The 14,050-nt window shown below is 39.5% G+C and overlaps 1 protein-coding gene across 1 annotated transcript; it reads right to left on the reverse strand.

The window, feature by feature from the left end:
• Window positions 1–1,626: 1,626 nt before the first annotated feature.
• Window positions 1,627–13,473, reverse strand: ptger4b (prostaglandin E receptor 4 (subtype EP4) b). The gene is made up of 2 exons (XM_007258083.4): window positions 12,532–13,473; window positions 1,627–3,398 (listed from the first exon to the last, which is right to left on the reverse strand). Exons 1-2 carry the CDS (start codon window positions 13,312–13,314, stop codon window positions 2,787–2,789), a joined length of 1,395 nt encoding a protein of 464 aa, XP_007258145.2. The 5' UTR covers window positions 13,315–13,473; the 3' UTR covers window positions 1,627–2,786.
• Between the last annotated feature and the right edge of the window lie 577 nt (window positions 13,474–14,050).

A 14,050-nucleotide genomic window follows, 5' to 3' on the forward strand; every position in this document is an offset into this window, starting at 1 on the left:
TAAACTCTTATAACAAAAAATAAAATAACAAACGATGTGGAAGTGTTTTGTTGCTACATCTGGTGTACATCTGGTGTAAAGTGGTCTTATGGGATATTAGTAGAGATGACATATAATCAATGATACTTGAATCAACATAACCCGCTTAATATTGGAAACATTCTATGAGCTTTTGCCTTTTTTTTTTTTAGGTCAAACTCATTACATTGCAAGAAAAGTACATTGACATACCAAAAGTCATGGGACAGAAACCACTCTTTTTCCTATCTTTTTGCCATTTGGCACCCACTATCAGGCTTTACTCAAAGTCACACTCACATTCAGAGAATTCACATTTTCTTGCCTTGACCATGCTAACAGGCCAGTGTTAAACCTCATTCCTTATCTAAAGATAAGATCTCACAAGATAAGACCTCACAAGTGATGGTATTCCCAAGCCTCAGGTCTCTTGAGTTAACACTTCATAATCAGTTTACAGTATGACTTTTGCCATTTCAGTGGAGAATAGATGGCAGAAAGTTTCGAATTAGAGCCAAATTTCAATTATGAACAGCTCGTTTAAACTCTTTGTAGCCTAAGGACGAATTTCTGGAACCGTATTGGATTATTATCAAGTTTTCTACACAATTATCGGAAGAAAAAAATGTCAAGACTTTAAAGTTTGAGATTTGAGAAGGGTGAAAACACTAAAGAACACTGCACTGGCCTGTGGGATATATAAGTGTGGAGCCTTTTAAATTGAATGTGGATTTCTGCAAGACTTGTATGGACAACTCTATCTAACCAGACGCTACCAGCCACAATCTTCACCACCCACTACGCTGTCTGCTGTGGGTGGTAATGGCTTCTGTGATGTTATTACTGGGAAAAATGTGACACATCATGAGGGACATACGGAATAGAAACAGAGAGATATTAAGCTCTTATCTCCAGTTTTCTCATATTCAGTCAACAAAAAAAACACTTCATGCTTATAATGCTATTCATGTAAACTAGCCGTCACACAAATAGCATCAGGTTTGAAGCTATAGAGCATGATGTTTGCTGTCAAGGTTCTATGAGAGTTTCATGGAAGTCCTCACTCTCTTCCTTATGTTAAGCAAAAAAATGGGAGTTTGTAGCGATTAGTGTTTCTCAACCTAACTGGGCTAAAAAAAAAAAAAAAACTTGACTGAAAGCTCTGTCAGGTTTTATCTGCAGGTGTGATCTGGAGGAACGCATCCAACACTAAATAACAAGGAAATAAACAAGGATTTCTTGCATGAGCTGCCAGTAAAGCTGGGTATGATTAATCAGCTACTCCTAAGAAATACGCAGAAATCCTTCTTCTGCTCTGGACGTCCCCTGGGGCGCACCAGAGCTTTCTCATGTAGCTAAAACGGCCCTAAACCACCAAAATTCGAGACAGAATCGGGCAAGAATTTTTCTCACGTGTTCTTTGACTCCAGGCTCGTTTATCAGGGACTCTCTCTCTCTCTTTCTTTCTCCATTCCTCCTTCTCTCTAGCCTACGTATTGTATGAACATTCATGGTAATTTAGTTGTGGCCTATCACTGCCTGTCTGCACTCTCACAGTTTCTGTGTTCTGTCTTGTTCTGAATGTTTTCACACCTGAATGTCTGGACCAGGCACAATCTGAACCAAGAATGTGTGCTATATACTATACTGAGCATTTAATCTGGTTAGTTTTGGGTTTTGGTTTCACACTGCAGTTTAGTGAACAGATTTACACTGCATTTACACTTCTCCATCGCGTTAACAGACATGAACATACACCCCCCTTCAATCGGCCACATGTGGGCATTAACAGCGGCGTTGCCTGCGTTGTCCAATTAAATCGCCTGTGTGTGTTTTAATTCATTTAAATACGGAAAGAATGTTTCATACGCTGCACTGATGACACGTAAATACAAACACCTGCTCTCGTCTGATTGGATTGAAAAAATCAGATTGGATGGATTCACTAGCATAAAGTTACTATTGGCTCCCCGGAATCAAAGAATCGGTCCCATGAATCATTGCAGGGCTGCGCCTGACAGAACCAACATGTCCCATTGTACATTAATAGGATTCATTGCGATGCTTTGACGTATAAAAAGCATATAAATGCAGTGTAAAGAACTTTCCTGTGTCTCCTACATCTCTATAACTTTACACTGACACATTTATAGAATGTTGGGAGTCTGGAAATTAGCTTTCCCACATGCTGTGCTATAAATCCTGCCTTCCTGTTGCAATTTGACTCCAATTTGTATGCACAGGTGCTTGAATTCAGGCTTGTTTTTTTTAAAGGGTTAATCTACAGTTACAGTAGATACAGGAATCATCAATGTAACATAGTTTGTTGCACCAGGACTGCTGTATATAAAACTTTCTTTAGAATAGTCTGAACAATCTAGAAGTGTATAAAAGGGCTTTTATACAGCAGACGAACCGGATCATGGTTCAGCTCACCACTTCTTTTTGGTTAGGCTAAATTTTGTTCATTTAGTCAGATATTTTGGATTTGAAGTTGGAACCAAACAAGGTACGTGTGAAAATGCCCTTAGTGACTTCTCTCTCTTTTACTTTCTCTCTCTTGTTCCTTTTTAACCGTGCAAGACCTGTCCCGTCCCATGTTGGCTCATACCTCACTAATTTTAGTGTTTGCTGTCAGTCTCTCTTACTGAGAACACTCCATATCTCATGTTCTTGTGAACTTCCTTAGTTCCATTTAAGCAGTTTACCTTCTGCTGGATCATCAGCATGTACATTCATTAAACACCACTGAACTGAACTGATCCAGCTCATATACACCTTTCTTGTAAGTTCAGCGTCTCGTCCGTGAAGGTCACTTGAAGAATCTGTTGCTTGCAACTCTGTGACGATTTGCTCACTTGGGTGCACACCACAGTCTGCGTTCCTTGCTTTTCAGCCTCCATATCTGTCCTTTCTGTTTTCCCAGCAGAGCTCTGCCCATTTACAGACTCCGAGCCCTGGGGGTCCTGTAAAAGCGTCTGCTCTGTTGGACAGGGGTAAGTTCTGGGTATGCAAATGCTACCCCCGTTCTTTTCCACCACATCAGGAGGGTACAGGTAGGTCTGCGAGGTGCTGACCACATCTCGCAGCTCTTGCGCTACCAGTGTGGGCGAGTCTCGTGAAATGACCGTGGACATGCGCGTTCCGCCACCGCAGCGGAACTCCCCGTGGCCCGGACCGTGGCTCCGCCCGCCCATCCGGCAGAAAAGGCACTTGACCTTCTCGAGAACCTTCTGCAGCACCGTCTTCCTCAACAGGATGTAGATCCATGGGTCCAGAATGGCGTTGACCGAAGCAATGCGTATGGCCTGCAGGTCTGGGTTGCCCTCGACCACTTTCATCTCTGGGTAACGGTACAGCTGGTTCACAAAAACACGCACCTGGGAGAGAAGAACATACAAGAATGAGATATTTTAAATCCTTGAAGGCTGAAGAGAACATGTTTAAAATGGAAAGTTCTTTAGTCTTATTTGGCTCTATAGTGACTATTTCTAACAGTAAAGACCCCGTTTACACCTGGTTACTAGCTTCTGGATTGTACCTGGATTAGATTGTAGTCATATGTGGAATACAACTGCTTTGTGGTACAAAACATGCACATTTACTTGTTGTGTTGCAATTATTACTGGTGCTTCACTTTGTATTGGGAGGAGTTTTGGGTGTTAAATCCATCTTGGAGAGACAGATGTGTTTGCACTAATATAATACAGGTTTAATGCATCTCAGAACATCTTCTCAAATGATTTAAATAATTTGATTTACATTTGTTTTATGTAGCTCCAGAAAAAATAAGAGAACACTTAAAAATTATGAGTTTCTTTGATTTTATCAAATTAAAAACCTCTGGAATATAATCAAGAGCAAGATGGATGATCACAAGCCATCAAACCAAGCTGAACTGCTTGATTTTTTGCAACAGGAGTGGCTTAAAGTTGTTCAAAAGCACTGTGTAAGACTGGTGGAGGAGAACGTGCCAAGATACATGAAAATTGTGATTAAAAACCAGGGTTTCCGAGACTGAAGTGGCCTCTTATTTTTTTTCCAGAACTGTATATTTGTTATAATATAAAGTCTCTAATCCAGATACAATTCTGATACATAACAGATAGATGAGGTGTATATCTAACTAAATTAACTAAATGTATCTTTTGCAAAAGCTCCATTGTATTGTAGTGGATTTTTATAATCTATGTATAAAATCAGAATCTCAGAGATTAAAAGGAAGACACAGTTTGGGTGGTCAGATTAGTATTTGTTTTAAATGCTTGTTGGAAGCATTTACATTTATATTTTTACATTCATTTTATACAGATAAAATGACTAGGTGTAAAATGGGACTAGAACGATGATGACAACTTCACACTCCTGTCATATTTTCCTCATGATCTAAACCAATTGGGAAATGCTTTGCTTGAACCGTGACACATATCATAACATAGTTATGGCTAATGTCATCTGATAACAAATGACCAGAAGCAAGGTATTTACTGGTGACTGTCATGACAGATAGCAGTAACTGTAACATGCTAATATTTAAGCATGTTTCCCCAAAACATAAAAAATGCCTAAAAAATCTTAGTGATTCAGTCTGTATGCACAGATGTTCACTGGCCAAAGTGCACTTTTTGGAAATAAAAGCTGTAGTTTCATGATTCATACACAGTATGTAGAGATATTTAGGATATTTTTTTAAATGTTAATTATTAGAAAATGAGAAATGGCTGAAATAACAAAAAAGATGCAGAGCTTTCAGACCTTAAATAATGTAAAGAAAACAAGTTCATATTCATAAGGTTTTAAGAGTTCAGAAATCAAAATTTGGTGAAATAATTTGGTGGTTTTAATCACAGTTTTTATGCGTCATGGCATGTTCTCTTCCACCAGTCTTACACACTGCTTTTGGATAACTTTATGCCGCTCCAGGTGCAAAAATTCAAGCAGTTCAGTTTGGTTTGATGGCTTTTGATCACCCATATTCCTCTTGATTATATTCCAGAAGTTTTTAGTTTGTTAAAATCACAGAAAATCATAGTTTTATGTGGTCTCTTATTTTTTTTTTTGGAGCTGTTGACTTCCACTGCAAAGTTAATTTTTTTCCTTTGTTTAAAAAGTTACAATTTTGAAAATACATTTTTTTTTACAACAGAAACAATATACCATCAAATTCAGATGTTAGGAGATGAAACTAAAATCTAAATTAAATAATGAAATGTTCGCATTTGTAACATTGTCTCAAAAAGCATGGATCTGTCTTGTGCTAATCAGAGCTGATTTGCTCATCATCTGGATGCTTAAACTAGTTTTACTACTTTCTACAGGGCTCCTCATTCATCATTTACTCCATTACCCAGAGCTGAGTGTACTGTGATATCATATTTGAAACAGCAGCACTACGTGACAGTTTTCAGTGTGATCAGGCGGTATGTGTTGTTTTGCTCGACACTTCCTCTCTGTAGTGTATATAAAGGTCCTGAACTTTTGACTATACAGAAGAAAGTATTCAGGCACGATTTCTCGTATATCTTAAGGGGAATTCCATTTGTCCATTTCTACATAACTAAAAGGTTAAGATATAAACCAATTTTCACTGAGTGGCTTGGAGTGAAATGGGCTGTCCTAGTGAAATTATGAGTCATTATTTTTCACAGTAGTGGAAGTCGAAGTGTTCATGACTTTAAAGGGAAAGTTGACTGCTTTGAGAAGTTTCTAACATGTTTCCTGATGTCTAAAACATTGTTTAATATCAGTTTTGAGAAGGATTTGGTTTTAAATGTACGTGTAGTCACTGAAAAAAAATTATAAATAACATACATATCCTAATTTAAACATAAAATACAGAATATTCTTTGTTATTAAGTAGCAATATTGTGTTATTTTATAGAAAATCCCTTTTGTTTTGCATTATTACAAAGGTTTAAACCCATGCAGTGCTGCTGAAGTTCTTAAACACTCTGTTTAATCACTCGCTGTCCTCCACTCTTATACACACTCCTACCTATAGCTATAGCTGCTCCACCTTGTAGATGTAAAATCAGAGACTAGAGAAGCTCTAGAAGCTCTGTAGCTGCACAGTTTGTGTTGGGCATCTTCTATAGTCCTTTCTCAGTGATCACAGACATGGCCCAGTGCCCAAAATATGCTGTGGGCTAGATATTTCTGGTTGGTAGATTATTATCAATCCAGCAGGGACCCACGCTGAGATGTTTAAGAACTCCATGAGCATTGCTGTGTCTGATCTACTCATACCAGCACAACATACGTACACACCACCACCACTAGTGCTAGTGTTACTGCAGTGCTGAGAATGACACAACACCCAAATAATAACCTTATTTATTATCATATTTTTCAGACTCTAAGGTGCACCTAAAATCCTTTAATTTTCCCAAAAATAATCAGTGCGCCTTATGTATGAATTTTACTGGTCAGGTTGTGAGGAGCAGTAAAGCCACTCCAATAAATTACAGAGTAAAAGGGAGTTAGCGCTGCAAACCACAGCTGGCTATCGCTGCTAACCGAGGCTGGGTAGTGCTGCTAACCGGGGCTAGCTAAACTGCTAACTGCGTTTGGCTAGCACTGCTAACCATGTTTGCGTAGCGCTGTTTGGCTAGCGCTGCTAAGTGTGGCTGGGTAGCACTGCTAACTGAGGCTAACTATGCGCTTGCTAACTGAGGCTAGCATACTTGGACAAAATACTGAAAATCTAAGCTTACTGTAAAAAAACAGAGGCGCTTTACTCACCCAAATAAACGGTTTTCAGGAGAGAAATCTGTGTAGATTAACATTCAGCACTCGTATGATTTTAAAATGAAATGTTTTTTTTTTTAAGAATTATAGTTTTGTTTACTTAGGCGCTTCCCCATTGTCATTTAATGCACCTAATAATTCGACTGCGCCTTGTGTATGAAAATAGACTAGAAAATAGATGTTAATTTATAGTGCGGTATAATCCAGTATAGTCTGAAAAATACGGTAATTCATTCTGTGTGATGCTCCCATGGTGTGCCGCCCGGTAAAGAACAAGGTAAAAGGAGGATAATAAAGTATGTAGAGATTCAGATACAGAGAAACATCTACAGGACTACAGTCAAATTAAATTCCCCTTAAGATATACGAGAAATCGTGCCTGTATACTTTTTTCTGTATAGTCAAAAGTTCAGGACCTTTATATACACTCAGTGGAGCTGATAAGATGGACAGTGAGTGTAGAAACAGGAAGTTGATCGTAGTTTTGTATAGTACTGGATGTGTATAACCATTTCCCTTCTGGCAGACTCCATCATTTTCAAAATCTATCAGGAGCTTAGTCTGAGACTATGTCCATATATCTACACAAAAAGCCTTTAAAAGCTTTTGGTTTAAACTTGCAGCTGTTCTTTACATCTTTCCACCCACAGGTGGCAGACTTCTCCAGTGACTGTCTGCTGCACTTCTTGTGTCTGAACAAGGACGGTCCTCACACCTATTCACAGCTATTAAACCTGAAACCTCTATAAACTTGACATCTTGTTGAGGGACTCCTACCTTGACCTTCTGCTCACTGGCAGCTTTATGAGGTTTACAGTGTACGCTGCAATATAGGTCAGCGGTTACAGACTACAGACCATCTGCAGTCCTGCTGCACTATTTCTTACCCACCCTCTACTCCATCCATCACCGCTTGGTCAACACAGCAGTGATCCTGGCATGGTAGTGGTATGCGAGACTGTGTGTGTATGTGTGTGTGTGTGTGTGTTTGTGCCACTGGCAGAAGTGTACAACAGGCAGAGAAAAGAGTTGCAAAGGTTTTTATGCAATGTCACACCTAGGTAGGCCTGTCACGACAACTACTTTTTGGGGGGCATATATTGTCTTAGAAATGATTGTGATAAACAATATTTTTAGAATTTCTAGACCATTTATTGAAATATATAAATATATAATAATAATTATACTATAATAGCATTTAGTGCAATTCTTCCTCTTAAAAAGCCAATAAAAAAAGCCAACTAATAACTCTTAAGAACATTTGGATATTGGAATTGATATTTAAACATTGTTAAATATCCTAAATAAATAAAGAGAATAACAATTTGCACCCGAGTACAAAGTAGGCTAATTTCACCCCTTAATGTAAAACTTTGCAGTGCAGAATACCCTAAAGACTGGGAACATCTTATTCACTGCTAAAATATAGATATATTTGATTTATACCTTAGTGTGTTAGCTAAGCAATGCCAATTTTATCCAATGTTAAAGTTCTTAGATTAAAAAAAAAATAAAAATCATTGCATTCAAAGTAACCTAATACTCAGGTGTGACTTAGTAAAAGACAACTTTTAGTTGCTAAACTGTGAAAATAAAAATCAGTTTTAAAAATGTAACTTTTGCCAATAATGCCATTATCATGCAACCTTCTTAATTTCCATTGTCTTTTATTTTTAAATCATTTAAATCTGTTCTTTAAAAGGTAAGTAAATCCCCTGATTTAAGCTGACTTCAACCTCAGATCAAACTTAAAAATACATATAAAAAATACATAAAGAATGGGAGGGGTAGTTTGGAAGGGGCACTGGGTAATGTGCATTTAGGGGCGTGTAGGAGGGAGAGCTGATTGGGCTATGCTGCTGTGGGTTATAGCTGATAGCAATGAGGCACAATTGTCGTGATGAATTGACCAAAAACTTGGAAAAAAAGCATCTGAGTTTCATATAAATGTTTTTAGTAATAATACACACTGTTACTTAGACCTGGGTGCAGAGAGCTGGTGCCATAAATAAAACATATTTTTATAATGAAAAACATTAACATAAAAATTTTGTGTTGATTTTTATGTCTACTTCATATTAATTTAAAAACACAAACTGCCCCTCCATAAACTGTGTAAAAGAATTTTGATGAATGGACCAATATAAATTCTCCAAAATGGCCTGAAATAAACTCTTTTTACATTGCCTTTCATTGAAAGTCAAGAAAGTTGTATCTTTCTCCTGTAAAGTTCTTGTTTTAGAGATACTGTACATGTTTTTACTGGACAGTGATGATAGAAAACTAAAAAAAAACTATTGATAACAAATATTGAGGCTAGCAAAAATGATTAATGTCATGTTCATATACTGTACAATAATCAAAACTCTAATTATCGTGACAGGTCTACTCCTACACTGACAGGGGTCCACAAGTTAGAATTATCCATCATTCAAAAGGCTAGAAGATGTCTGCAGCCTCTACAGCCTTTTTACTCCAGTAATATGGACCTCCAAAGAAGGTGTTTCTTATAAAGTGGCCAGAAACAGAAAGAGTGCTCTCGTCCAGTTTATGTCTCTGCATGTTGTTTCATTCTTAACAAAGTAAATAAAAGGGTTTGAAGCAAAGACTGGTGACTGTTACCCAGGCTAATCCTATTGATTCTAAATGTTATATAACTGCTGTGCTGCAAGCCGTCACCTGCTAACCTAATCCACGTTTCTAAATTCGCCATTCATTTTATCATTACACAATCTCCAGCCTCCTCAGACAATGCTAACAGACTTTCAGTGAATCACAGTCACCGTCGATGGCAATGAAACTAGAGATCTGCTCTTTGTGATAAGCAGCCGTGTGTTCCGTATACCCACTATCACCACTGTAGGAAACTATTACAGTTTAAATTACAGAGGAGCACCCTCAGTAATAAGGGTCCCTTAGCTCATAATGTAAATGTAACATTTTCAAAAAGGTCTTAATCATTTTGTTGCGCAAAATATCCACACCCCCTCTAATGCGCAAGATGTTTCAAAAATGTCCCACATTCATTTTCTATGTAACTTGCGCAACATTGGGTCATAAGTGACCCACGTGAGTTTTATTTTTCTATATTTTTGCAATAAATTAATTTAGTTTTCAAGGTATTTCTCAATTAACTTATTTTGGATCATAGTACACCCTTATTTTATTTGTACCTTTCTTACCTTTCGAATAAAAGCCCTTTTTGTATCACGGCCCCTCTAAAGCACACATGGGTATAAAATGACCCGCATTCATATGCTAATTCATGTATGGATTGTTTCTATGATATATCTTAGAAATAAATAGAAATACACAAGCTGCTTCTTCATAAAGTAAGAAAATAAAATAAAAATGAGGATTTGTTCTAAAGAAACCCTCAGCCATATATGAATTAGCATAGAAAATGAATGCGGGTCATTTTTGACCTATGTGTGATTTAGAGGGATAGTGACTCAAAAAGGGCTTTTATTCAAAAAGTAAAAAAGGTACAAATAAAATAAGAATGTACTATGATCAAAACAAGTTCATTTAGGAATACCTCAAATACTAAGTGATTAAATTAATTTATTGCAAAGATATAGAAAATGTAAACTCACCCGGGTCACTTTTGACCCATGTTGCGCATCAAAAGCTTAAATAAATACAAGAGGGTAGAGCTGAGCAAACAGTCAATAAGTTTGCACAAAAAAAAATGTTAGAATAATCTTCATATCATGATACTGATTTGTGACTATATATCGCCCAGCACTACACAAGGGTATGCACTGTTGTAAAAAGGAGGTTTCAGAGGTGTCTTTGTTAAATAACCTGGAAGAACCTTCATTTTTTTCTATTTTGAGTGTCGTTGTGTGTCATTGTTTGAACTGAAATAAGAAAAGTAATCAACAATAGCAGACATTATCAAGTGAGGAGTAGGGGGGACAACCGCCCCCCTTTAGTGCCCCTATGGTTGAAAAAGCATCACTGAAGTGCGCTCTAGAGTGGCAAAAAAGTGATGAAGTGCCCTTTTAGCTGCTCTTCTTGTGGGAAATTATGATGATGTGCCCTCTAGAGCAGACAATTTTGAAAATGTAAAAAATGGTGCTGTTAATGAATGTATTTTTTCGCCCTTGCCCATCCAGCAGCTCGAGTCTGCCACTGGCAATCAGTGAACATAAATGGCTGACTGCTTCTTACTTGAAAAGAATGGATTTGTTGTCACTTGGCTGGTTGCTTGGAGCAGAAAAAGGTCAACACCCTTTGCATATGTATGTTCACCATAGTAGTAAATGCAAGCCTTGCTTGTTTTCCTGCACATTTTACATAGTGTTTACCACACGCTTTGGCTCCGGATGGACTTACATTACTATCTACACAAAAAGTGTCCAACATTTTCCTGGAATTACATAAAATAATGTGGAATTTGTCCCGCCTCTGCTTTTGGTAACAGTGTTCTATCTTTTGGAGGTCTGTAGAAAAAAATTATTGCATCCAGACAATTTCATCATAAAAATAAAAAATCATCATACTAATGTTAATTCCAAATGAATTGAATGCATGGTTCTACTGTTCCACAACCCACTGCTGGGGGACCTTATAAGCCCTCTTGAGTGGTTCCCAACCAGCCTTGGTCCTGGAGAACACCCTACCCCACAGATGATCCAGCTATTTAGCTCATTTACAGCTTTTTAATGTGATTTGCTAGAGCAGAAAACCTTGCACACTAAAATGTGCAAGGATCAAGCTAGCAATGATTTTTTTTAAAGCTTCCAAGCAGATTAGCCTGCAATACTGCAGAAACAATGTTCCAGGAATGTTCTAAAAACAGCATTATTGGAACATTTCATACACAACAGCCCAACTTGTGAGATTGTAACATTGTGAGAAACCTGTAAAACTTTGACTCAACTACTACATATAAAGCTCTAAAAAAAATAAGAGACCACTTAAAAATGAGTTTCTTTGATTTTACCAAATTGATCACAAGCCATCAATCCAAGCTGAACTGCTTGAATGTGTGCACCAGGAGTGCCATAAAGTTATTCAAAAGTAGTAGTGTGTGAGTAGTGGAAGAGAACATTGCAAAATGCATGAAAAATGTAATTAAACCAGTTATTCCACAACATATTAATTAAAAACTGCTCTAAATGACAATATTTTTATTTGTAATTTGGGAGAAATGTTGTCTGTGGTTTATAGAATAAATCAACAATGTTCATTTTACTCAAACATATACCTATAAATAGCAAAATCAGAGGAACTGATTCAGTGGTCTCTTAATTTTGTTTTCTGATTTTATGTTTTTAGAACATAAGGAAAATGTTTTGCTAACATGCAAAAATGACTTTGGTGAAATGGTTTTCATAATGATGCAGAAACACTGAGTGAATGTTGATTCAGCAGCTATGTAATCACAGTGATGTGCAGGCAAATGTTTTGCTATGTTGTAGAAACATTATGTAAAAACTTTTTTTTTTCAGAACGTCCAGACAACTTGACAGATTGAACGATCTGGGAACTGAGAAAATAGAAAAGACAAGGCTCAGAAATGTTCTAACTTACTGAACTAATAAAAGTTCTTGGCTAAGTGGAACCTGGGGAATCCTGCAGAACCAAGGGTTGGGGTTGGGAACCACTTACTCTTGTAGCTAACTTTTCTACTTTTTTATTTTTATTTATGCGTACTTCATTCACTAAATCATTAGAATGAATGTTTGGACACTTCGGACAATTTGGATAATCAAAAGTGAGTCTTCCAGCACATTAAAGCCCCCAGCCCAGACTCACCACAAGTGGGATGGAGCAGATGAGCACGACGGCCGAGGTGGCGATGAGCACGATGACCATCTGGATCTCGGCACCGGCCATGCGCGCGAAGCTTCTCCGCCGCCGCAGCTCGGCGTGCACGCGCGCGCCGTCCGTGCCCAGCGAGGTGCGGCGCACGAAGCGCCGGTGCATCATGATGAGCGCGCCGCACACGAGCACGTTGCACGCCACGGTGACGAGCACGAGCGCTGAGCTCACGCCCGCGTACATGTAGGAGAAGGCGGCGTGCGCGCTCGCATTGGTGCGCCAGTCGATGAAGCACCAGCTGCCGGGGAACTGGCGCACCACGCTGCCCAGGCCCATGATGGGCAGCGCGCAGAACAGCACGTTGGTCACGTAGATGGCGGCGATGGCGAACGCCGCGAGCCGCTGGTCCACGTAGCGGCTGTACAGGTAGGCGTGGTTGATGGCCAGGTAGCGCTCCACGGACATGGTGCAGGTAAAGCTCAGGCCGGCCAGCGAGAAGAACAGCAGCACGAAGCCCGAGTACTGGCACAGGGGGTCCCCGCCCGGCCAGCGGCCTTTCATGTAGGTGGCGATGGTGACGGGGCTGGCCAGCAGCGTGCCCAGCAGATCGGTGACGGCCAGGCCGCACACCAGCGTGTAGAAGGTGGTCTCCTTCTGCTCCTTGCGCGTCTTGCGCAGGACCACCACCGCGATCACGTTGCCCACCACGCCGAAGATGAACATGATGGCCGGGATGGTGGGGTCCCGGGAATGGGCCGTGCCCATCGTGCCGTTCATCTCCGCTTGAAGTTGTTGCGACGCTCCACGGGAGAACAGCAGCTGCGCGAGGACCCCCTATCCTTTAACCGCAAGCGCATCTTACGCTGACCCACTCAGAGATAAACTGTAGTGAACGCGGTAAAACACAGTAAAACACAGTAAAAGTCACACCTCGCGCGTCCCGAGCGCTGCGTGCGTATCGTAAACTCCAGCCACGGCCGGTGTAGTTAGCGCTCTCTCTCTCTCTCTCTCTCTCTCTTTCTTTCTCGGTATCATCCACCCACGCGCTTGTTCTTCCGCGGTACCTCCTCGTGCCTCGCGCTCAGTGAGACTGAAAAGCAGAAGTGTTGAAGTTTTGCGCTCGAGAGGTTTCTTTTTTTTCTTCTCAGCTCCGCCCCTTTCCTCCTCCCCGAGGCGCATGGTTGGTGGAGTGCGCCCTGTGTTTCCTTGCTTTGCATTGTTTTAGTATTAGAGTTCATCTCCTGCTGCTGCTTCTGCTGCATCATCCAGACCTCCAGACCTGACGTCAACGCTGAGGATGGGTTTTATGAGGAATTCTACCTCCCCACAAACACCAAAAATCACCAGTTTTTGAACACTTTAAAATAGGAGTGTGCCATATCGTATGCAATATTATCACCAACATTTTTGAATATCGTGAACGATATTATACCCTGAAATATTATTCCATATCACCCATCCCTAATTATCACATCAGGCTACTACAGAATCACACTGTTCTCATTTCCCATAT

The sequence above is a fragment of the Astyanax mexicanus genome, chromosome 1 (assembly GCF_023375975.1).
Source record: "Astyanax mexicanus isolate ESR-SI-001 chromosome 1, AstMex3_surface, whole genome shotgun sequence".
NCBI classification, from domain to species: domain Eukaryota; kingdom Metazoa; phylum Chordata; class Actinopteri; order Characiformes; family Acestrorhamphidae; genus Astyanax; species Astyanax mexicanus.